The 24,831-nt window shown below is 38.1% G+C and overlaps 1 protein-coding gene across 13 annotated transcripts in view; it reads left to right on the forward strand.

Moving 5' to 3' along the window:
• nlgn1 (neuroligin 1) overlaps window positions 1–24,831 on the forward strand; it is a 413,916-nt gene that overhangs the window by 34,863 nt on the left and 354,222 nt on the right. For 4 of the 13 annotated variants that reach the window (XM_052017667.1, XM_052017677.1, XM_052017669.1 and 1 more), the window contains one exon: window positions 19,474–19,623. In XM_052017667.1, coding sequence (XP_051873627.1) covers window positions 19,474–19,623 — 150 coding nt within the window. Of the gene's footprint in view, window positions 1–3,593; window positions 3,630–9,953; window positions 9,981–15,714; window positions 15,775–16,785; window positions 16,800–19,473; window positions 19,624–24,831 lie in introns of all 13 variants that reach the window. The other 9 variants (XM_052017665.1, XM_052017666.1, XM_052017670.1 and 6 more) reach the window with 6 other exon arrangements.

Consider the following 24,831-nt stretch of genomic DNA (forward strand, 5'->3'; position numbering starts at 1 on the left):
GTAATTTTCCAAATTTTAACAAATTACTAGTTATTCTTAGGAATTAACAGAAATATTATTTTAAAAAAAACAATTGGTGAAACTACACTTGACAGGGATTACTTTAAAGTTAGTGTAAATGGGTGCTTGCTGGTTGGCGTGAATTCGGTGGGCCATACAGCCTGTTTCTGTGCTGTATCACTCTTGGACTCAAAGACTCTCATTTCTCACAATGGGATTGATCTTTGCTGATGGCTTTCAACAGATGAGCTTGCAAAAGGATGTAGATAGCTTAAGTAAGTAGGTAAGAGCTTGGCAGATGATGTCGAATGTGGATAAATGTGAGGATATCCAATTTGGAAGGAAAATGAAAAATAAAATTATGATTTAAATGGAGTGAGACAACATAATGTGATGCAAAGGAATCTGAGGCATCCTAGTACACAAACACAGTGAGTTGGTATTCAGGTACTGCAGGTCATTTGGAAAGCCAATGGAAAATTGATCTTACTTGCAAGTTGTTGTGAAGTACGTAAGTACATATGTTTTGATACAAAATTCGAATGAGACCACACCTACAGTACTGTGTAGCATTTTGGTCTCAATATTTAAGAAAAGATGTGCTTGTATTGGAGGCAGTGCAGATGGATTCACTATATTGATTACTGGGATAATGGGTAACAGAGATGAAGAGAGTTTGAGAAGGTTGCGCCTTTGCTCATCAGAGTATAGAAGAATGAGAGATAATCTTTTGGCAATATATAAGAATCTGAAGTGGATACTGAGAGGATAGTTCCCCCAGTATAGGTATTGATTGATAGCAAAATAATTTCAGATGGAGATGAGGAGGAATTTCTTCTCTTAGAGTCTTCAATCTTTGGGTTTCTCAACCACAAAACCTGTGGAGACAGAGTCATTGAGTATATTAACAGGCATTTAAACTGCAAGGGAGTCAAAGGATGTGGGTAGAGCATGGGAAAGTGGTGTTGAGACCAAGGTTGGATTAGTCATGACCTTCTAAAAAGCTGGATCGGCACAAGGGGACAACTGGCCTGCTCTTGTTCCTGTTCAGTATGTTCCTACTTTGTTCTTGATCAGATGCTTGAATGAAAATCATGGGTAGCAGGATCCAGGCAGGTTTCTGGTGGGTGAATTGTTGAATTTCAAATGTCCACTTGTTGGGTTAATAATATCCCAATCTGTCAATGATATTTGGCTAAATTGGTCCTTCAGAAAAATGAGTCAAGCCTGAGTTGAGTTTTACTTCATTAAATGAATATTTAGACAAAGGTTTAATCATTTTAATTTTATATTTATTTTTGTCATGGACTACATGGCCATATCAGCACTACTTGCCAAATGTACATATCTGCTATTGTTAATAAATTTTTGAGTGGTGAACCTGCAACTGTTTACAACAAAGAGGTTTGCATTACACTTTACCTAACTGTTGCCTTCAAAATGCTCTGCAAATGTTCTGAAAATTACATTTATTTTGTAAGTTATTCGACAGATTGTGTTTCCATCTCAGAAATACAATAAGCCACCATTGACCTTTGGGCTTTGAAAAGAGATCTGTCACATTTGCCAGACAGTGTGTTTACATGACAAAAACAAGCACTCGTAGCTTGTCAGTCAGCAGTAATTAATACCTTCACCCATCAAAGCCGTTAGTACTCATTGAAAAATATTGGGGGTGAGCCAGGATGACAGCTTTAATATTGTATTAAATTCATCTATTCCTATAAGATATAACCTGTTCATTTTCACTGCTGATTAACATCTGAAGTATACAAGAGTGTCTGCTTAGTGGACATAGCTGTCTATATGAGTGAATGAAAAGCCAATTTGACTTTTTATTTGGAAGGATTAACCGCTGCCTATGTCCATATCAGTTGTAAAATTAATAGCTTATTAATGTGCAAAAATTGACATTCAGAGCTATTAATCCTAAAATTGCAAATTACTGACAGACAAGTAGAGACACTACCAAAGTAGTAGTGACAATCGCTTTATCACTCATTGGAATATCTTTAATTTCCATAATAATGATTATAAACTGATTTGAACTGCAAACACACTTTCTATGAACTTTTGCATTGAAACTTGCTGTAGTTCCAAAGTTATTGAGGTGTAGTTGCTTCTGCATGGATACCTTACTAACTGAGTGTGAAACATCATTTATCTCACCTGGAATGGAATCAACGTAGATCTGCTGGTTGAATAGCCCATTTCTGTGCTGTAAATATTATGCATTTATTCATAGGACATTGAAATCAATGCAACATCATGTACAGAAATGAAAATAGAGAGAGAGAGAAAAAAAGATGGAAATAAGACAGGACAGAGGTAAAACAAATTGTTTAAATCTTCAACAATAATTAAAAGCTGAAGGAATGGGACCCAGTAGATGAAAAAGTATATTTTCAGTATTAGACACATTGTTTGGCATCAAATTAAGACTGATTATACCTTTTAAAATATAATTACATGAACGTATACAAACCATAACTTTCTTTCTCACAATATTAGTCTGTTTTATGTAGGAACAGTGTGCTATGTATTTCAATGCCATGTGTCTTGACAAGATTCTGATACATTGTGGCTTTGTGTTTCATGACTCCTGTGTTTAGCTGCACAGTAGTTGCTGTCAGAGTTACACTTTAATAACATTGAGTGTATTGAACCTCATTGCTCTTTTCACTGCAAAATCAATCTCTTTCATTCTTGCTTGCTGGACATGTATGTTTTTTAAAAAAAAAGTCAAATAGGTATTCTGGGCAGAGAGGAGTATTTTCAGTGAGTACAGATGAGCAACTGGAACCCTAGTGCCTGATTTTATACCTCTGTCCACTCTTTTCTTGATCAGCAAAGAGTTAAAGCAATAATTTGCATCTTAGTTGTGACCATTATCCAGAAGTGAGAATGCAGGAATTTTTTAATAAAAACATTATAACATGACTTTTAAAGGAAATAACCATTTAATACTTGGGCAAAGGAATTTAGGATGGAAATTTCAATAGGATGTTTTCTACAGTGCAGAGTTTTTAAGGTATTATTCAATGCCCTATAACAGTAAAGATCATTTAAAGCCTTCATGTAAATCAAGATTAGAGGGTTTCTGATAAATAGTCTGATAAATAAATATGCAGCTGTAATTCAGACTTCACATAAGGTCAAGTAATCTGTTCTTTTTATATTTCCATGGTGTATTCATATGTCCACATTATGATGAAGTAATCTATGTAATGTTTTCATGCTGTAGTTTTACTCTTCTATGGTGATGGCCCTTAGCTTGATTGACAGTGGAGTGCAATTGCAACATGACCTTTACATATGGGAAACTTCCATTATAAATGTGGACACAGAAGTTTATAATGGGAAATTAAAGTTGATAGTGTACAAAATACATGATATTTCTAATAAATAAATATTAGAAATGTTTGCTATGATCATTCCATTAATTATTTGATCATTTGGAACTTTATTTATTGTTCCACATAAACTGTATTTGGAGCCAGGTAGATACAAATACTTATAATTTCCTAAAGATTTCTTTGTTTGAATTTCATGAAAAACGTAATGAATACAAATTAAAAGGCTATATGTAAAAGCACTTTTTCAGCATGCAATGATGTTTAAAAATATATGTGGGTGAATTAATTATGAGGGTTTAAAGGTTTAACTTTGTGATGCAATAGCAATACTTTTCTCCAGAACATCACAGATGTTCTCCAGAGTTAATGCAGCCACCTTAAAATGTGAACCCAGTTTTTATTGTAATCACATGAATTGCTTTGAATTAGCACTATGAACTTCTTCAAATCCGATTGACCTGATGGTTTTTGAGAAAAACAACCAAAACAGTTGCATTTTCAAACTTAATTCTTTCCATCATTCATTCCTCTAAAGAGGGCAGTTCTTGTACCATTGACTTGAGTGGGATAATTAGATAGTTTAACTCTTAGCCATCTCTGCAGAACTTGCCTATGCAGAGGAATGGCCACTGTCCTGGAAAACCTATTTGAACAAAGAAATCAGAGGTGAATACTCTTACCAGAATTGCCTCTTTTGCTTTCTGCTTCCTTCTACTCTCCAGATTTAACTATTGAAGGACTCTCAACCTCTTCCCCCAGCCTTGCAGATGCTGAAGTAAAGTTCATTGAAATTTGTAATCATGATCGAATTCCATCTTTGTAAGTTCACTTTGAAGTTCCAAATAAAAAGTGCATTTTTTATATGTAATTGTTCACTTAAAGAATGAAGAAGTTTAAGCATTTACTGCAGGACCAGAGAATTTTATTCAAAATATATGAATATCATAATTAGTTTTTGATCTTTAAGAATCCCTTTTAGTAGGTGTTCTGTCTACATAAACCTAATGATAGTATCTATTTCATTCTTCTGTTAAAGTAATCCGTAAAATCAATTTGCCTACATTGTGGTTTTAACAGTAAAATAAAGTAATTTGCTTTATTAAATATTATTTTGATCAAAATAATATGTGCATTATTCTAAAATTTACTCCATAAAGTGCACAGAAAGGAAACAATTGAGGAAAATTTTAAAATTACAAATGGCTTTGAACAAGAAAGGTTTGAATAAAAAAAGAAAACAGCACTTTTTGGTTTGTTTTGAGTTGTCACAGTTCATTGATTTTATTAAAGCATAATGGATTATACCAACTTTGTTAATTTCTGCCTCAATGATAGAAGCAATGGTCAGGACCTACTTGGCAGTTGCGCTCATTGTTCCCCTACTTGTGTAGTTAAGCTAACTAAATTAACTAAATCTTATTTAATTACCTGAACTTGCCTCTCTCGATGGAGCTGTTCTCCATTGAAATAAATAGTCGCCATTGCCAGATCCAGCCTGAGCAGTTGCAGGAAGTTGGTGTTTTGCTACAGGGCTTCCTAATTTTGTTGATATTAACCTGTCAGGACATATGGAACCTCCTAAGCTTCCAGATAATTACAGAGGAGAATTCTGGTAATCCTTTGTGAACTGCCAGCATTTCTGAGGAAATTCTGGATCATTATGTGAATATGGATTGTATATAATCACATGGTAGAGTCTAAAACTGAGACAAAAAAAAAAGAAAATCAAGTCAGGCTGCATCTGTGCGAAGAGATACAGAATCAATATTTCAGGTTGGAACTGAAGAAGATGCAAAAGAAACTTGAAAAGCTACAGGGAGGGTGGCCGAGTGGGATGTCTCTGAGAAGTTAAAACCTGGATGACCACGGAGATAAGCTATAAACAAGGTTAACTTGTCAATTAGTGAAAGGGAGTAATTAGAGGGTGAGAACAAAGAAAAAAAAATTAAACAAGATCGGCATCTCGGTTGGCATGGATGTGTTGGGTAAAAGAGCCTGTTTCTATGCTATGTAACTTCATATGTAGAATATGGGAGTTGCAAAATGCAGAGTAGGAGGACAAGCCCAGCAGGTCAGGCTGGGCATGCGCTCCTTTCCCAGAGAGAGCAGAAAAATGAAGGTTTAAAAAAAAAACAAGCTGAGTTAATATTACAGATGGATGACTGATACAGACTGAGAAATCAAATTACCTGAAGTTGTAAAATCAGTATTGAGTCCAGAAGGAAAATGAGGTGATGTTCCTCAAGCTTGCATTGAGCCTTACTGTGACCATATGAGAGGTCACAGACCGATAGGTTAGAGTGGGAGTGAGGAATTAAAGTGGTAGGCAACGGGAAGCTCAGGGTTGCTGCTGAGGCAGGTGTTCTGTAAAAGCAATCACCCAATCTGTTTAGTATCTCTGATGCATAGGAGACCATATTGTGAACACTGAGTGCAGTAGACTGAATTGGAAGGAGTGCAAATGAATTGCTGCTTCATGTGGAAAGACTGTTTGGGTCCCTGGATGGTGAGAAGGGAAGAGGTGAAAGGGCAAGTATTGCATCACCCCCAGTTGCAATGGAAAGTGCCATAAGACAGAAGAGTGGACCAGGAAGTCATGAAGGGAACAGTCCCTGCAAAATTCTGAAAGGGGAGCAGAGGGAAAGATGTGTCTGGCAGTGGAACCTCTTTGAAGGTGGCAGAAATGTGGGGAATGATCTGTTGAATCTAGAGGCTGGTGGGGTGGAAGGTGAGGACCAGGGGAACTCTTTCCTTGTTCTTTTCCGGAGGAATGGGGTGAGAGCAGAGGTATGGGAAGTGGATGAGATGCCGTCAACTTCAAGTACAACTGAAGTGAATTCTGCAACTTCAGGAAACTTGATTTCTCGGTCCATTTCAGCCATCCATCTGTAGTGTTAGCTTAGGTTGTTTTTGTTTCCATTTTTTCTCCCTGGGAGTGGAGGACATGCCCACTCTGACCTGCTGGGCTCAATCTCCTGCTCTGCATTTCAGAATTCCCACATTCATTTTTCTATGTTCTTGCAACTGCTCCCATTCACTCATTGACCAGCTAACTCTGTTTATCCCCATAGAAACACCAGTTTTACCCTATCAGAGACATCCTCCTCCCTCATGCTTCCTGCAGTTTTACAAGATTCTTTTGTCTACTTTTCAGCTCTGACAAAGGGTTTCTGAGCTGAAACATTCACTCCATTTCTCTTTCCACCATTGTGGCTTGGCCTGCTAAATAATTCCAGCATTTTCTGTTTTTGTTTTAGATTTCCAGCATCTACATTTTTTTTGATTTTCTAAAACTGAGACAACCAGTTTCTCTCCATTGATGACATTGATACTTAACATCTCGAAGTATGCAGTGAAAAGGAAATACTCTACCAATATTAAAACTTGTTTGGAACCTTATATAAATCAATGGGCAGTTTTAGGCAGTCCACTGGTTAAAGGACCTTAATAGTTCAAAACTTTTGGGAATTAAAATACCATACTATGAAAATATACACCCGCAACTCAATTTGTTTTCTTTAAAGAGAAAGAAAATTGACAGGTGAAATGAAATAAAATTTTAAAGTGCTAAAACGTGTAGCCAACGTAACCAGTAATTTTAGTGAATGATGAATAGTAATGGTCAAATTCAGTTTTGTTAATGGTGTTATAATATGTGCTTCATCAATACTAGTCCATATTTGTCGACAGTAAAATCAATTTTCCATTTTCTTTTTTATTTCCATTTATTTATTCAATCAAATTTGCATGTTGGAGTTCTGTTTCCATTGATGACATAGATAGTTGTTACCAACAATTGCTATTGTCTTATAAAACATATCCAGCTCCATATTTATTATATACTCATGCCAGGCATTGATTTGAAATGTCTGCAGTCAGTAATCCCTTTCTATTGCGGAACTTCAGAAGATAAATCTTGATTTGCTGACGTTTATCATCCAATGATTGCCTGTCATTCCTGAAGTTTCAACTCAGGAACCTTCAAAGAGGTTTAACATGTTGAGCTGTTTCATAATGTGTCCAACTGATTTACTTGTATATTGTATGTTCTCATAGTGTTAAAATGGATTAATCTGAACTTTATTTACAGATTTTATTTACAAATAATTCACTTAGTATACATGGAACAATCTCAGTTCCATTCCCCATCCAAATTATTTCAAGTTCTGCAAATGTTATTGGAGTGCCACAACAAAGTGCCAGAATGTACAAAACAACTGAGAGCTATTCTTTATTGCAGATTGGTCTGCAAATGAAAATCAGATGCTGGAAATCTGAAACAAAAACAGGAAATGCCTGAAACACTCAGTAGGTTAGGCATCATCCGTAGAAGAGAAACAAAGTTAGGGTTTCAGGTCCGTAGATGTTGCCTGACCTGCTGAATGTTTACAGCATTTTCTGTTTATGTCCCGATCCTCAACTTTCTTTTGTTTGGCAGGTTCCATTTTGCATGCCTGCTTATTATAACTTCAGAAACTTAATTGTCATTTCCTTTCCAAATTATTAAAGGCTTATTTGTGCACTACGAAATTGATCTTGACATTCACAATTTTTGTTTAATTGGGTCAGTACGGAAATAAAGTCAACTTTGCTTAAAACAGGTTGATTTAAATTTGTAATTTCAAAAAAAAACAGACTGCTGGAAGAACTCTGTGGATTAGGCAGCATCTGTAGAAGCAGAGGGATAGTCGATGTTTCGGGTCGAGACCTTGCATCAGGACATAATTACTCAAGCTCTTTTTGCAATAGATATTTTTGTGCATCAGATATACTATTTACTTCATACACATTCTTCTTCCTAGTGACAGAAGTTACTTTGTTGCCGATTATGCTTATGATATTGGCCCAGAAGATGTTGTGGTGGTGCACCAAGCACTGTGAATTGCCTTTATCCCTCACCCTTTTGATTTTTGTTTGTTGCCATCAATTGCTGGAAATGTGGAATGACAACAGCATGGTAAACTCAATAAATCAGGTATTTTTTATTCCTATGAAATTTAAGAATAGAAAAAGAACTGGAGAGAAGGGCAATAAGGAAAGTAGGATAATTTAGAGTCGAATTGGATTTCAGAAGATAAATAAAGAGGAAATAACTGCTGGATTAAGAGTGAGAGTGAACAAAAGGAGACCAAGGAAAAATAAGACATTTATAAAGAAAAAATACCATTTAAAAACAAATTAATACCGGCAAGACTGAAACTCAATAACCTCAATTGTTATTTTTCTTGGCTTTAGTCATATATTTCCTGTCAATACCATAACATGTGCCATTGTGGGTGATTTTATGAAATTGATTCATATTCATGCTGCAAATCCAGAAATTTTGTTAAGAAATTTGTGGAAACTTGCAACCCTCCCATATCCTTTCCTCATGACAAGTTGTTAGATATCTCTGTGCACTCATAATGCTGGATTACATGAACTTGCCATTAGGCTGGTTTGTGCTGGACCCAATTCACTGCTCTGAGTTGCCACACACTGTCCTGGTATGCCCATACTTACCTGCTCTTGATATATAGAGTTAATCTCTAAACTGGTGGAGATGTTTGGATGCTTACTGTGCTCTTGATGGTGTAGTGCAGGGGCTTCAACCAGATAATGTCCCACAGGTTTTGAAGGAGTGTCTTCTATCAATGTTGTCAAGGTTTTTAAAAGTTTTTAATTGTCTAACATTTAAAGACATTTCAAAACTATTAGCTATTACAATTAAAATGATCACAAAAAGTTAAAATTCCTTAAAAATAAATCTGATTGAAAACATACAAAAACATAGAAATAGTTTAAAATGTTGCACTAAAGCAGAATGAATTTAAAAAAAAAATCCTGCTTTCCACTTTGACTTTTAATCTGCAGGCCTAGAACCTCCACTGACATCAGTGAGATCACAGATCCAACATAAGGTCTGACCAACTGTAAGTCATTAAGTCACAGACACCTACATCTGGATGTTTGGAAGTCGAAACTTACTGAGATTTACACAGCTGAATGTTTGTGGTTCTGGTTGCAGCTGCTGTTCCCAACATGGAAGTATCACCTCATTATTTTTCCAGCTGATTTGGGGGAAACTGCACTTTCTTTGAAGACTTGAAAGGAAGGAGCATAAATTTAGTTTATTTCAGTGGATACTTATTATGTATCCTCTACCTTATTCATCACAAATATTGTGATATCAATTCCATGAACTGCTACTTGGAAAGTACTGTAATTGCTTAACTAACCAAAGGTACTTCTTGATGACGTAATGAGGCTATATTTACCAAATGTGGTAATATCATAATATAAATATTGGTGTTAATGGCTTATGGAAAATCAATCACATTTTCTTCCTAATCTTTTCTCAGTCTGCACATAAATTCTTATCAACTTGTTTGTATAGTGATGAAGAAAAAGTATTTTGGTTACTAATGAAAATGGTTTACATATTTGATGCTGAGCTTCATTTGTTTTTTTCCTTTCAGTGGTTGTTTTGATGTTTCAGTTCATGAATCCTGAAAATGTGGCGACTCACCGTCTAGTCGGGCGAACCGGCTCGGCAGTCGGGTCACGCGGCGTCGGAGCGACGAGGCCCAAGATGGCGGCGGGCCTTGTCTTTCCGAGCGACGGGGAGAACCCGCGCGCGGGAAAGTCCTGATGACGTAGGACTTACGTCATTGCCGGTTGTTTTGGGCGGGAACATTCTCCCTTAAAGGGCCCACGCAAGGCGGGAAAATAAACCAGTTCTGTTTGGCAATCCTCCGAGTAGAGTCTTGTTTTATTCCGCGGTAGCAACCGCTACATTGGTGACAGGCCGCGACACTCGTGACAGGCCACCAGGTCCTCTACTCAATGCCGCCAACGGTACAACGATATGGTCTTTCGGCACCCGTACGCTTCAATTACACTTTGGCGGCAGCCATTTTACCTGGACCTTTACCCTTGCCACCGTCGCCCGACCACTCCTAGGAGCCGATTTCCTTCGGGCCCACAACCTGTTAGTCGACCTGCGAAGGAAGAGGTTAGTCCACTCTAGCACTCTCCGGACCTATCCCCTGGGATAAATCAGCCCACCAGCCCCGCGCCTGGACTCCATTTCCCTTTCTGGCGACAATTTCGCCAAGCTCCTAGCCGAATTCCCATCGATTTTGGCACCTTCGTTTACAAATTCTAGGCCCACACACGGGGTACGACACCACATCATTACCACAGGGCCACCCCATCATGCCCGAGCACGACGATTACCTCCAGACAAGTTCCGCCTGGCAAAGGAAGAGTTCCGTCACATGGAGGAGCTGGGGATTGTTCGCAGGTCAGACAGCCCCTGGGCCTCCCCCCTGCACATGGTCCCCAAAGCCACCGGAGGGTGGAGGCCCTGCGGCGACTACCGCAGGCTGAATGACGCCACCACCCCGGACTGCTATCCCATCCCTCACATCCAGGACTTCGCAGCGAACTTACACGGGGCCCGCATCTTTTCCAAAATGGACCTCGTTAGGGGATACCACCAAATCCCGGTCCATCCGGATGACGTCCCCAAAACTGCGATTATCACCCCATTCGGCCTGTTCGAATTCCTTCGGATGCCGTTCGGCCTTAAGAACGCCGCGCAGACCTTCCAGCGGCTGATGGACGCGGTAGGCCGAGACCTGGACTTCGTGTTCATTTACTTGGACGACATACTGATCGCCAGCCGCAACCACCAGGAACACCTTTCCCACCTCCGCCAGCTGTATTCCCGCCTCCGCGATTTCGGCCTCACGATCAACCCGTCCAAGTGCCAATTCGGACTTGACTCTATCGATTTCCTTGGCCACAAAATCACCAGCGACGGGGCAACACCCCTACCCGCCAAGGTGGATGCTATCCGCCATTTTGCCCGCCCCGACACAGTCAAAGGCCTACAGGAATTCCTTGGGATGGTCAACTTTTACCATCGTTTCATCCCTGCAGCAGCCTGTATCATGCGCCCTCTGTTCTCGCTGCTGGCTGGTAAGGGCAAGGACATCACCTGGACTGACGAGGCTGCGGCTGCTTTCGTTAAGGCCAAAGACGCCCTGGCAGACGCCACGATGCTGGTACACCCCAGGACTGACGTCCCGACTGCCCTCACGGTAGACGCGTCCAACACTGCGGTGGGTGGGGTACTGGAACAGCTACTCGAAGGCCGCTGGCAACCCTTGGCATTTTTCAGCAAGCACCTGAGACCGCCCGAACTGAAGTACAGCGCTTTTGATCGGGAACTTCTAGCGCTGTATCTGGCGGTCCGGCATTTCCGATACTTTCTAGAAGGCAGGCCTTTCACTGCTTTCACTGATCATAAGCCTCTGTCCTTTGCCTTCTCCAAAGTCTCCGATCCCTGGTCAGCTCGTCAGCAGAGACATTTATCCTACATTTCCGAGTTCACAACTGACATCCAACATGTCTCCGGAAAGGATAATGTCGTTGCTGATGCACTTTCCAGACCAACCATCCACAACCTATCCTTGGGTGTCGACTACACGGCCCTAGCTGACGCACAGCAAGCCGACAACGAACTGCCCAGCTATAGAACCGCAGTCTCGGGTCTGCAGCTCCGAGATTTCTTGGTTGGTCCAGGTCAGCGGACCCTACTTTGCGACATTGTGACTGGTCAGCCCCGCCCTATAGTCCCTGCAGCCTGGCGGAGACGCGTTTTTGACTCGGTACATGGGTTGGCGCACCCGTCCATCAGATCTACTGTCCGACTGGTCACCAGCAAGTTTGTCTGGCATAGCCTGCGCAAACAGGTCAGTGAGTGGGCCAGGACTTGTCCGCACTGCCAGACGTCAAAAATTCAGCGACACACCAAGGTCCCACCACAGCAGTTCGAGCCTACCCGTAGGAGGTTCGACCACATACACGTCGACCTCATGGGCCCTCTGCCGGTTTCAAGAGGAGCCCGGTACCTCCTTACCATTGTGGACCGGTTCACGAGGTGGCCTGAGGCAACCCCCCTGACTGACATCACAACTGATTCCTGCGCCCAGGCGCTGCTCACAACTTGGGTCTCACGTTTTGGCGTTCCGACCCACATCACTTCAGACAGAGGCACCCAATTCACTTCCAGTCTCTGGGCTGCATTAGCGAACCTGCTAGGAACGCAGCTGCACACCACCACGGCCTACCATCCTCAATCAAACGGGTTGGTGGAACGTTTTCACCGCCATCTGAAATCGGCCTTGATGGCCCGCCTGAAGGGTCCTAACTGGGTTGACGAGCTGCCTTGGGGTCCTGCTCGGCATACGCACTGCCCCCAAAGAAGACCTCCGCACTTTCGTCAGCTGAGCTTGTATACGGGGCGCCACTAGTTGTCCCCGGGGATTTCATACCTGCCCTTCGGGACCAAGGGGAACAACCCCCAGCAGTCCTACAAAGACTGCGCAAGAAGCTTGGCGCCTTGGCCCCGATTCCCACCTCACGGCACGGTCAAGCCCCATCCTGCCAGCCCAGGAACTACGGACTGTAAGTTTGTTTTCGTTCGCAGGGGCACACCTCGGGCGCCATTGCAATGACCATATGAGGGACCGTTCCGAGTCATACGGAATAACGGATCCACTTTTATTTTGGACATTGGAGGCAGGGAACAGGTTTTCATGGTGGACCGCCTCAAACCGGCCCATTTGGAACTGCAACAGCCTGTCGAGGTTGCCACGCCGCGACGCAGAGGCCGCCCCCCTAAGCGGCAGCTGGCACAGCCCACGGACCTTGGGGACTGTCTCGCCGGTTCTGGGGGGGGTTGTGTGGCGACTCACCGTCTAGTCGGGCGAACTGGCTCAGCAGTCGGGTCGCGCGGCGTCGGAGCGACGAGGCCCAAGATGGCGGCAAGCCTCGTCTTTCCGAGCGACGGGGAGAACCCGCGCGCGGGAAAGTCCTGATGACGTAGGACTTACGTCATTGCCGGTTGTTTTGGGCGGGAACATTCTCCCTTAAAGGGCCCGCGCAAGGCGGGAAAATAAACCAGTTCTGTTTGGCAATCCTCCGAGTAGAGTCTTGTTTTATTCTGCGGTAGCAACCGCTACAAAAATATATTTTTCAAGATATGAAAGCAGGATGCACCTGGAAATATATGTCTGTAGATTTCATGTGATATACTTATGGATGAGTTGAAAATGTGCTTGTTTGCAGTTACATCCAACACATTTAGCATTCTAAGAATATGGTGATGGTATTTTCAGTTTTACTAATTAGCGTTGTTGAAGAACTTTGGTAATGTTCTGGGGAGCACTCTCAGTTATTCTGCCCAAAGTGCCCTTGAAAAAAAAATGGGCAAATGCTCAGAAGTTTTAGCTGGATTTGAAATATCAGAAAACGAATGTCAGATGTTTTTATGCTCACCACTATTAGCAGTAACTGAATCTTAAAACAGAAAAAAAGGCTCAGAAATTGGGCAGGAAAGGATCTCAACTGGCATGATATCTAATTTATTCTGAATTGGCTGGACAGTAAATTGTGGATACATCTCAATATGACTGTACATTACATCAGTTTGAAGGTTAGAGTTAAGTTTGTATTGCTTACACATTTTGATTTCTTGTGCCAAAGAAGAGGATTTTGTTTTAGGAAACTGCAACTTGTAATACAAATCTTGGACAAGTGCTTGTGTCAAAGCACTTGCAAGGAAATCTAATTTCTAGTTTTAGGCTTTTTTTTACTACTTAAGTTTTTTTATTAAATGAATAATCAAGTTTTATTAGGTTTAGTATTGATCAAAATATCAGTATTATTTATTTGGCAGAAAATATTGCAGTAGACACTTTCATTTTGAGAAACTACACATGTATTTCTAAAAATAAAACTTATATAGTCTTGAATTTGGTGCGTCTATCATTTAAGTGTTCCCTTGCACTGCACTGAATTGTTATCTTTTCATAAGTAATGATGCAATAGATGACAATATTGAAATACCATGCTAGAGTCAAATTTCATTCATTAGGGTAACAGTAAATTATACAATAGCTGGAAAATGTCTTCAAGAAGAAAATATTAAATTCATGGTCTGATTTTTAGTATTTGTATTGTGTAATTTATCTTTATCCTCCATGTCCATTGTTCCTAATTGTGCTTCTTTGCAATGCATGGAGAAATCATTAACATTCTTACCCAGCATGAGCAGTTCTCTGTTGTTGAAAGGATTTTGTGTAAGTTTGGTGTTATTGTACAGTAATTCTGGACACGGTGATTGTTTCCATTGGAACTCGCATGACACTGTGATGCTTGTTGGTGGTGTTTGGTACATTTTGCTGTTCTGGCTGCATAAAAAAAAGTCTATAAATGTTTTACTTTCACCGCTAAATAATATGAATGCGTGTTCTTCTACAGTAAGGAATGAGCTTCAAGCATAAGTTTTAACTTCCTGCTACTTAAAGTTTTTTATATAGATAATATCTGAAATGATTTACTGAAACAAAAGGAAGAAATTAAAAATACTGTATTTTCAGTAGTTTACTGCTGAGAAAATGTTACATGTTGAGTGATCCAACCAGGTTTAAAAACCTAGAAAGGCACTGCCATATTCAACCAATCAACTGTGCAATCGCTATCCCATATAAATGCATACCTATAGAAGGTGTACAATTTTAAAAAATGTCAGCATTTTATTGATATCGTCTATAATATTTAGAAGCCTCTATGCATTTTTATGATAGATAAAATTTGCCAGTTATGTAACTTTTGACCTGAATTAGTGTTGCAGTCTAAGTTCTTGTTGCAGTATGATATTGAAGCAATATTTTAGGATTGCCAAATGTAGATAATCATCCAAACAAAAAATGCTGCCCATTGGTGCTATCTTTGGAATGCAGAATTCACTGGAATTGATGACTTTGAAACTCCTTGTTTTGTATAGTGTCCCTCAAATTCTTTTCTTACCAATTTTTGCCACTTTTTTGTATTTTGTGATATGAATTCAAAAGACATTCAAAAGCATATTACTCCAACTCCTGAATGAAACCTCCAGTAAATATTTGATCACTGTGAAAGGGATTTGGCACTTTTAAATTTGCCACCTATCTAATGGGTTGATCATTTATTAACAAGAGCTGAAGTATTTTTTCTCTTTTCTTGAAATGGTGGGTATATAGATATTGTTTTGTTTTTTGTAATTGATACAGAATTCTTTCTAGACAAATTTGCTTAAAGCTTTTGCTCTAACTTAATAAATTTTAGATATGAAATGTATTTCAGGGATTTTTATCCTTTATACATTTTTAGATATTTTGTACAGTTGCTATTTTTCAAATATATGAAATCTTACATTTCAATTTTCAAGAATGTTTTAAAATGATATTTTCTAGATTTTCTGAAGTCATGTATGTTCTTGAATTCTCTTTTTTTTTCCCTCCATTTTCTTCATTTTTAATCCTAGGTCCCCTTGCAAAGAAACAGGCTGATGATTTAGGTGATAATGATGGCGCAGAAGATGAAGGTATTTTTTGTCGCCAAACCAATATGCATGACGATGATTGTCTAAGTTTTTTCCTCCCTTCTAAAATATATTTTTAATACAATTTTAAGTGCAGATTTTAAGCACTTAATTTTCAGCCTTTTTGACTTAATTATTGTTGACATTTTATCACTTCAATGCTTAAATGTGATTTTTCCCAAGTATTTGACCATAGCAGTTTTCAATGAAGCAACAAAACATTATTGAAACGATGCATTTTTAAAGTCATATTTTTGTTGATATATGTGGGAATTTTAACCATGGTATCAATTCAAAAAAACATATGATTTAACATGTAAAAAATTGTTATTTTTCTGTTTGTATTAATGCATGCCTTATAATTATTTGTATTTTCCGGATACTGAAGCCAAACTGATTGTATTTGGTCTTTTATCTTTTGACACAGCAATATACACATACTTTTTGGCTAGAATATCTACGAAACATTATTGCTCGTAAAAACAAATAGATTCAAATTTAAATGCTTCTCAAGCAAAGATCTCCACAGTTGTACAGTAGTTGTAAAGAGGTTGGAACATGGATTTGGATGAGGACCAATCTTCTAATTAACACGATGAAGCCTGTGCTTTGTGCCATTGTGTTGAAAGAATAAATGTTGCTGTCTGTCTTTGTAGTACCTCTTAACTAAACAAATTCCACTTTAGTTGTAATTCTGATTCATAGCAGAATCTAATAACTTATCAGATACAACAGGTATAGATCACAAATCACACAGATTTTATGAATACACCTTATGATATTTTTTATAGTGCTGGTGGTCTTGATCACCACCAACAGTCAATGTCAATGTGTGCACTTAAATGGCTCGTCACTTGACCCATCATGAAGTTATCACATCCATTTAAATATTATCTGGCTTTCAAAAGAGAAAGGAAATATTGGCAAGTTTTAAACAAAGAACAGATTCTCGATGACTGATCAAGAATTGGGGCTCTGTCCTCACTATTTTATGCCACTCATCAAACTTTCCAGTCACCTGGCCAATGGTATCCTGCTATAATCTTTCTTCTGCACTCCATCTTCAAGTTATTGATACCTCCTGGTTCCTCCATAACTGTTGCAATGCAGTCACTACATTGCACCCAATGCTTTTCTCTTTTGCATAATCTTCACAGTTAAAGCTGTGAATTCTGTTTTTGGTTTCCCTTATCCCCTTTCCACACATACCCTCTGATCAAAACGTGGAAGTAAGGATGCAGATTCTCCAGCTACCTATCTAATATCAAAATCCAGTGCAAAAAATTCTCTCCCCTTTAATATAAGGCTAAATTAAAGCCATATTTTTATGCTTCTGCTAGTGCTGTTGGTCCTGTAAACATGTCAGCTGCCACCCCAGGCTGAATAAAGACATACTGAACCTTTGTGTACTGCTTGACTCCATTGAGGTTTTCTTCTCTTGCAACTGCTGTATTCACAGGGACATACAGGTGCTTTCTTCCATCTCTTCAACTTTATCTCTTCCCCAACATCACCACCCAAATATCCTCTGTTGCCCCCTTGCCACACTATGAAATAGGGGTTTATTGCTTCATTACTGTTGAATTGACTCTCTCTTGCTTCCTTAGCTGGCCTACATGCCTCAATTTACTTAAAATATCTCAACCTCCATGTTCACCTGCACAAGATTTCACAGTGCCATTGACCCCATTCTCTGTTGACCGGTGGTAACCTGCTGATCTGTGAATTCACATATTAGTACATATGTGTTTCCCTGCCTTGAGTGCAATTTATGATCCAGCCTTATATCTAGTATGGTCTCTTTGCTTATCCAACTTTTGAGTTTCTCTTTGAGTTGCACTCCACTGTTCTTCAACCTGCAACCTCAACTTTGTTTTCTTTTCACAAATGCTGTTGGATTTGCTGAGTGTTTCCAGTATTTTCTGTTTTTATTTATTTGAATCAGAAAGGATATAGCAAGGAAGAAGGCCACTCAGCCCATTGACATAGAATTTCCTCTACTTTAACATGTGGATAGCAATAGATGCCCTGCTGCATATGCAGAGACATTTATTGGCATATTGTCATTTTGTTAGGTATAATATGAGTGGTTATCCATGTTATAATGTAATACCAAACATCAAACATGAAACCTTGTGATGAATTATCTAATAAGTCTCACAATTGGTATTCTTTTTATAATTAATGCATAAATGAATTCCAAGGTGTAGATGTTGGAAATCAATATTGTTTCAATAAATTTTTGCCACCTTTTTATTTGGTTGAAATATCACTGGTGAAAAATAAAATGAAGTTCATTGTCCATCTGGTTTACATTTTAATGTACTAGTAAATTTACTTTATCGCTCTTATAAATCACTCTTAGTCATCCACACTTGATTTGTTGGTTCATGAACAACGTTCCCATTAATATGAAAAAAAATCAGAAAATGCTGGAAACACTCAATAGAGTAGACTGCGTCTGTGGAAAGAGAGGCACAATTAATATTTAAGGTCAAAGATCTTAATTTGAAATGCTTATGGACAAACTAACGTTAATGAAGCCTTCAACAGTAGATGAGTAGGTTGGAAGTGATTATTCTACGATCAGGAAACTTGACTCTTTTGCACTATTGTCATATATTCTGTGTGTCAGTCTTTAGGAAGAATGCCATCAACTCATTGTCAACTTCTGGAGAAACTAGCTCTCTTCAAGGCAAACTATTAACAGCCACATGCTAAAGCTGCTACGGAGACTTAATAACAATCATTTTGATCTTATCCATTCACCTTGTTCACTGTCTTATTGTGTTTCCTTCCACTTCAACTAACAGAAAGTTATCCAGTTTTCCATGTTGCCCCTCATTAGGTACATAGAATATAGCAGTTTCTGCTTCAACATCATGGCCATAGGGGTAAAAATAGTAGGTTGCATTTGGCCCAGCCCCAAATGGTTGGTTGTTCTTGATTTCTCAAAAATTTGTGCAGTCTTTTCAAGTGACATTCTTCAAATGGATCAAACTTCTTCCTGTCACACTTCTGGGAATTCTGAATACTAGGAGAAAAAAAGTTCTTACTGTTATTTTAGATGTTGAAGTGACATCATTATCTTTCATTAAATAGATCAAGCTTGACATTACTATTAATCTCGACATTTGTCTCCTGATTTCTTCAGAGTATTCACCCATTTCTGTGTGTTTGACCAGGAAGATGAAGGTTTCCATTAACTTCACTCAGTCATTAGCTACTTTGAATTCTAGCACTCTGGATAAAGTAACCTGATATCTTTTTGATTTTTAATAACAAATTAGCTCTCACTTTTTCTTCACTGACTTTCAGATAAGAAATTGAATCTTATCTGATGGCAATAAACAGACAACAATATCACAAAAACAGAGGGTCCTTCAAACTCACTCCTCTCCTCTGGTCAAATCCAATCAAATTTCAAATCTTGTAATTTTTCTTTTGCTCAAGTTATTTATAGCTAAAAGTAGCATGTTTGTACCACCTGCTCGATGGAGTTATGTTTTTAGCCCTTAAATCTGCTGCAATCTTGAATAATATTAATTCAAATCACTTATTAGCAGTAAAACAATCAACTCAAAAGATTTGCTTGAGAATCTTAATTTGTCATTTAAACTTTGATTTTTTAAAGAATACCCAAATTAATAATTATGACATAAGTAGCTTTACAAAATGTTTGATATGTATCTCATTTTTCAGATATTCGTGATAGTGGACCAAAACCTGTTATGGTCTTCATCCATGGTGCATCATACATGGAAGGCACAGGAAATATATTCGATGGAAGCGTACTGGCGAGTTATGGCAATGTCATAGTCATCACAGTCAACTATCGGCTTGGTGTTTTAGGTAAGTCCATGCTTCTGTTATAATTCAGTTCCATTATTTGTTGAAAGCTTTGAGCGAAAGGCTTCTTGTGAAGTTTGGATAAATTTTGTGATTAAACTATTTCTCAGATGTGTTGCTAATTTGATGAAATATGGGACCAGGTAAAATGCATGGAATTTTACTAAGATCAACTGCAATATCATTGTTTTAAAGTTAATAATAATTCACAAAAATGAAGAGCTAATGGAATGTTATCAGTAGAACAATGCACTCAAGCACTTTCCTCTTCTCTGAAATCTGAGTTTCTACAGAACTATCAGGTGGGTTGATGTCTCCTAGCTGATTGTAAAGATTGTGTCAGTTCCTCTCAAGTGAAATAGTTGGCTCTTATTGGAAATAAATTGAAAGAATTTGGCTTCAAAATTCGCGTAACTCTTGTTGACTCATCCTTTAAGCTCCGAATAGCAATAAATAGGCAACCTAGTATTGCAAAGGGACTGTGGTCCAATGCTTGGTGTTCAGGCATGATGACAGCATAATGTATGTGGAACTTGCATTATACATGCCCTTTTGTACCCTTCTAGACTAAAATGTTTATTGGTAGCAAATGTGCAACTTAAAAATATAGTTCAACATCTAATACATGGGTCTGTGGTTATAAAAATGGTTATATATGATCCATATTTGTACTTGAGTAACAACCATTTATTGTTTGTACAAACCTGGTGTTAGTTGGAATAATTATGTGAATTATAACTACATGATCTATGACTTAAGAGGAAATCTTTATTGTAAATCATTTTAAACACTTGTGCATTGACCTTTGAAATCAACCAATAGCTGTATATTGTATATTATCATATTAATTGTATGGGGTCCAGTTAAGTGCTTCATTTTGTAATGTAGATGATATTTCTGTGCTGTCAGTCAATGGTAGTAATGTGCTTGCATTATTTCGATCAAAGCTTGAAAAAAAGTGACATTAAATGATTGAAACAGAAAAGCAGCTAGATGAAGATCAGGCTGTACATGAATGTTTAGGTTTAATTACAGGAAAATGAACATTCCCAAACATTTGGCTTTGTTGTCCCCATGCTGAAGAAACAACTTTTATACTCTTAGTTTCAAAGAGCAATATCTCTGGTAGTAGTTTTAATGTGAAATGACTAGAAAATTTTATAGAATCATTTTGGTTTTCATCTATAATACCCTGTTTGAAAAGTACTTTATCTAACAGTTTCCATATTATTTTCTCTGTAATAAAGCACATTATTATAATAGAATGTGAAATACCAATTTATGATTGATTCTGAGAAATACAACTTTTCATAAATGGTATATTTTCATCATTATACAGTTATCCAGATATATCACACCACTTGTCCATAGGAAATTAAATTTCCAGTATGCCTAACAGAATCTCAATTTACCAATCTACCTTTGTTGTTTTCTTCATCCTTAGTTCTAAACCATTCCATGCTGGTTGATATGATTTTTCCAGAACAAATATATAATGTTTGTTTATTTTTATTTCTTCTCCATTACCTTTTTCATTGTCTTTAATCTTATCTAATTGTTAGCCTATCAATACCAAAGCAAATTGTCCTTTTCCTATGAGTGCAAATCAATTACTAAGGCTAGGATTTAAATTTAAGAACCCAAATCTAGCTTCAACAGCCCTACAGCTTGATCGGACTTTGATTTAAATAAATGGCCACATAATTATGAACTGGAGGTGCAGAACTTCAAGTTGCCTAAGATGGAAAATTCTGCCCCCATATCTTACTTCTTCTGAAGTGATTTGTTTCAAAGTGATTATATCTTCATTCTGCTAAAATAATAGTGACAGTTTCTCAAGTACTTTAATATTTAGAAACATTTGGAAAACAGAATTGGCTACAATTTGGCATCGGTGCCTGTGGATACTTTTTTCAGATGAGAACATTCCAGAAACTGAACGTGCCTGAGACCTCTTTGAAAGCATAATTAGCCTTTGATTAAAAGTTATCTTTCTTTAGCTTCTGTTTTCTATTTTTATGATTTACTATTTTTATACCAGTTTAAATCAATGTCTGGTGAGCAGATATTTTAAAGATATGCTTCAGCATGGCATTAGTACAACATTTAATGTAAATAAATTTGGACACAGAGACCCTGAAAATCCTGCAAATTCAGCAAAATTGACATGTTTGGCCATGCTGTTTTCTTTTGATCCCATTCTAGTACTGGAGACAGGATTATTTATATGTTTGGATGAGCATTTTATATGCACATTAGAGAAGAACAAAGTCATTCTGATTGCAGAAAGGAGGCCCGGCAAAAGTTGAAGAAACTCATGTTGATGGATTAAATTGACTTCTGTGGAAGCAACTGAATGATTGCAAACTTTTAAGAATCTCTGTGGAACAGACTGGTTCTCAGCTGTCGGGCATTATACAGGGAGCTTTTAAAAAGCCATTTTCCTCTGGTAGATTGGAATGTTGTCAAACATATTTGTTTGATGTGTGGTGGAAGAAGGTTGGTGAAGTAGCAAGCAAGGATCTTGCATGACCTCCTCTGATTGGAAGTTTACAGGTTTGAAGAATTATGCTTTCCAGTGATACCAACTAAGTGCGTTATAGATAAAATAGTTCATACACCCATATTTCTCTATTGTACATTATAAAACATGCTTTCAAAGTAATGGCTTCTTATAGTTGATTTGAACATTTTTCATAGGTGAGTTTCTAGCTAACTGTACATCAATGATAATGTCTATTATCCTGTGACAATTCAATTTCATCCATTCTAATTGTTTCAAATATCTCAGATAGCAGCAGCATAGTAACCATGAGCCAATTAGAACATCAGAATTTTTAAATTAATAACATGGCAAGTAGTGGAGTAAAAATTAATTTGTCCATATTGCAAAAATTTGATTAGTTCATATGAGTGCGTGCCTTTAATTACGAAGGAATATTTGGGCATGGTGCTACAAAGTCCTTTGCAAACAATAACTGAACAGAGGTTGATGAGTTAACCTCTTTCATTTAAGACCATGTCTTAACTTCTTGATTTGAATTTGCAATAGAATTGATTTAAATGTTTGAGAGTTTTCAACCAAGTACTTTTTCTTGAAAGCTTAGTTATGAGATTTTATTCTTTTGGAGATCTTGAGGAGGATTTAGTACTGCTGGATGTCAGTTTCTCACTTGAGAAACTGATGATTAGATAAAATAGGAGAACTTGCATAACTGTTTGCCATCTGATTTGATAAGTGCACAGACCTGTGAATGGGTACCCAGTCCATCTGCTTGTCTGAAAATGCATATTCTACTGTATACTGAATGTAGGACTATGACTGCAGTTTTTACAGAGAAATAATCAAAAATGTAAAGTGAATATTCATTCAGTTCCTCCTGACATTTTCCTTTAAGGAATCACTGGAAACTAATCAGTCAAAGCCAGTTATGCCTCCTTTCAAAAGATTTTTCTGGCTTCTTCTGGTCCTCCAAAAAATTGTCATCTCACAACAAGCTGGATACATTTAAGCTAATTTTTCACAATGCTTAATGGAGATCTGCTTTAGCTCATGGTATGCATATTATAATAATTTGGATATGGCAAGAACCTTAGATGGATTATCATTACCTTTGAAACCTCTCCCATTTTTAGATTAGTACAAGTATCTTAGGGTCAAATGTATTTGTTCATTAATACATATCAGAATGTTGTTACCCAAACTTCTTGTTATGTTTCATTGTATGGAATGTATATTTACCACAATGTTGAGAACTACTTATAAGAATAACTAAAAACGGAATCAAACTTATTGGAGTAACGTAACCCAATTTGCCTGATTGGCGTGTGCCAAATTCTGGTTGGAATCCTATTTGGAACAACCTATCTGGTGAGATTTTATTATGTGAATTAGCTTCTCATTACAAGCCACTGATGACCTCTTCTTAACTAAAATTCTTCTCCAGCCCAAAAGTCACCCAGTGTTGCCATTGATTTCAGGCAGGGGAATGTAGAACAGTGCTTAGGTTACTGAACTACAAATCTGGAAGTGTAATTAATGATCTAGAAACACAAGTTGAAATCCCATCTAGGTAGCTGTCGAATGTATATAAATGTGGAATAAGTAAAAGCTATTATCAGTATTGCTGAGTGACTGCTGGACTGTTCTAAAATCCCTTAAGGACAATCACACAAACCTGCTGCATGTACTGGGTCTGGTGATGTGTGACCTGTGACACACAGCAATGTAATTGATATTTATAGCACTCTGTTTCTGCAGTTTAGCATGGATGTGGTCCTGAGTTGTAAACCACTCAGTTTTATCAAACAGCAATGAAAAAAAAAGAACAAAACCAAATGACCATCCACCAAGGTATCAGCCTCAGATAACAAAGGCACATCTAGTATAATTGCCTTGCAGAGTTCCCTCTGCAAGATTTGGGGACATGCAAAAATTGTTTGATAAGTTGAGCAATAGCTTGATATTATCACATTTGTCTTACATAATTGCTTTTGTTTGGCCAGTACTCCTCTCTTATCATCCAGTTCCTATCAGAAGTAGGGAGGAGTGTAATGAGTGTTCTCAATATTAGAGTTTAGAGCACATGAGGTCTCATGGCTTCAGGTCAAACAGATGTAAGGACATCCACTGTTGAATACAAACCCTTTTGATGAGGATAGTATTTGAAAGAAGTACTTTTGAAGACTATCTCCAAGAATGTCCTGGTGGTACTACAATCAGCTGAACTAGCTGCATCCTGGGGAACATGATCGAAAGAATGAGCTGATGGCGCCATTCAGGGCTAAACAATCCACTTGATTGACATCCTTTCCACCATCATAAAAATACAATTCTCCTCCACCTGCAGAACTTGGCTGCAGCATGCATTGTCAAAGCTGTATTACGCAACCTGCTTCCTCAACAGCATAGAATATTGAACAGTACTGCACAGGAACAGGCCATATGGCCCACAATGTCTCTGTCTGATGCCAATTTAAACTGCATATCTGCTTGCACGTGATCTGTATCCCTCAAATCCCTGCCTGTTCATGTGCCTGTCAAAATGCCTCTTAAACATTGCTATTATATCAGCAGCAACCAAATCAGTGACTTCTACAACCTAGGACATCAAGCCTTAAGTTCCCCTTGAAGCCACATTTATCTTGACTTGGAAACATATGGCCACACATTCATCATTGTGGGGTCAATATCCTGAAATTCTTTATTTA

This window comes from Pristis pectinata, chromosome 6 (assembly GCF_009764475.1).
Source record: "Pristis pectinata isolate sPriPec2 chromosome 6, sPriPec2.1.pri, whole genome shotgun sequence".
Taxonomy (NCBI): domain Eukaryota; kingdom Metazoa; phylum Chordata; class Chondrichthyes; order Rhinopristiformes; family Pristidae; genus Pristis; species Pristis pectinata.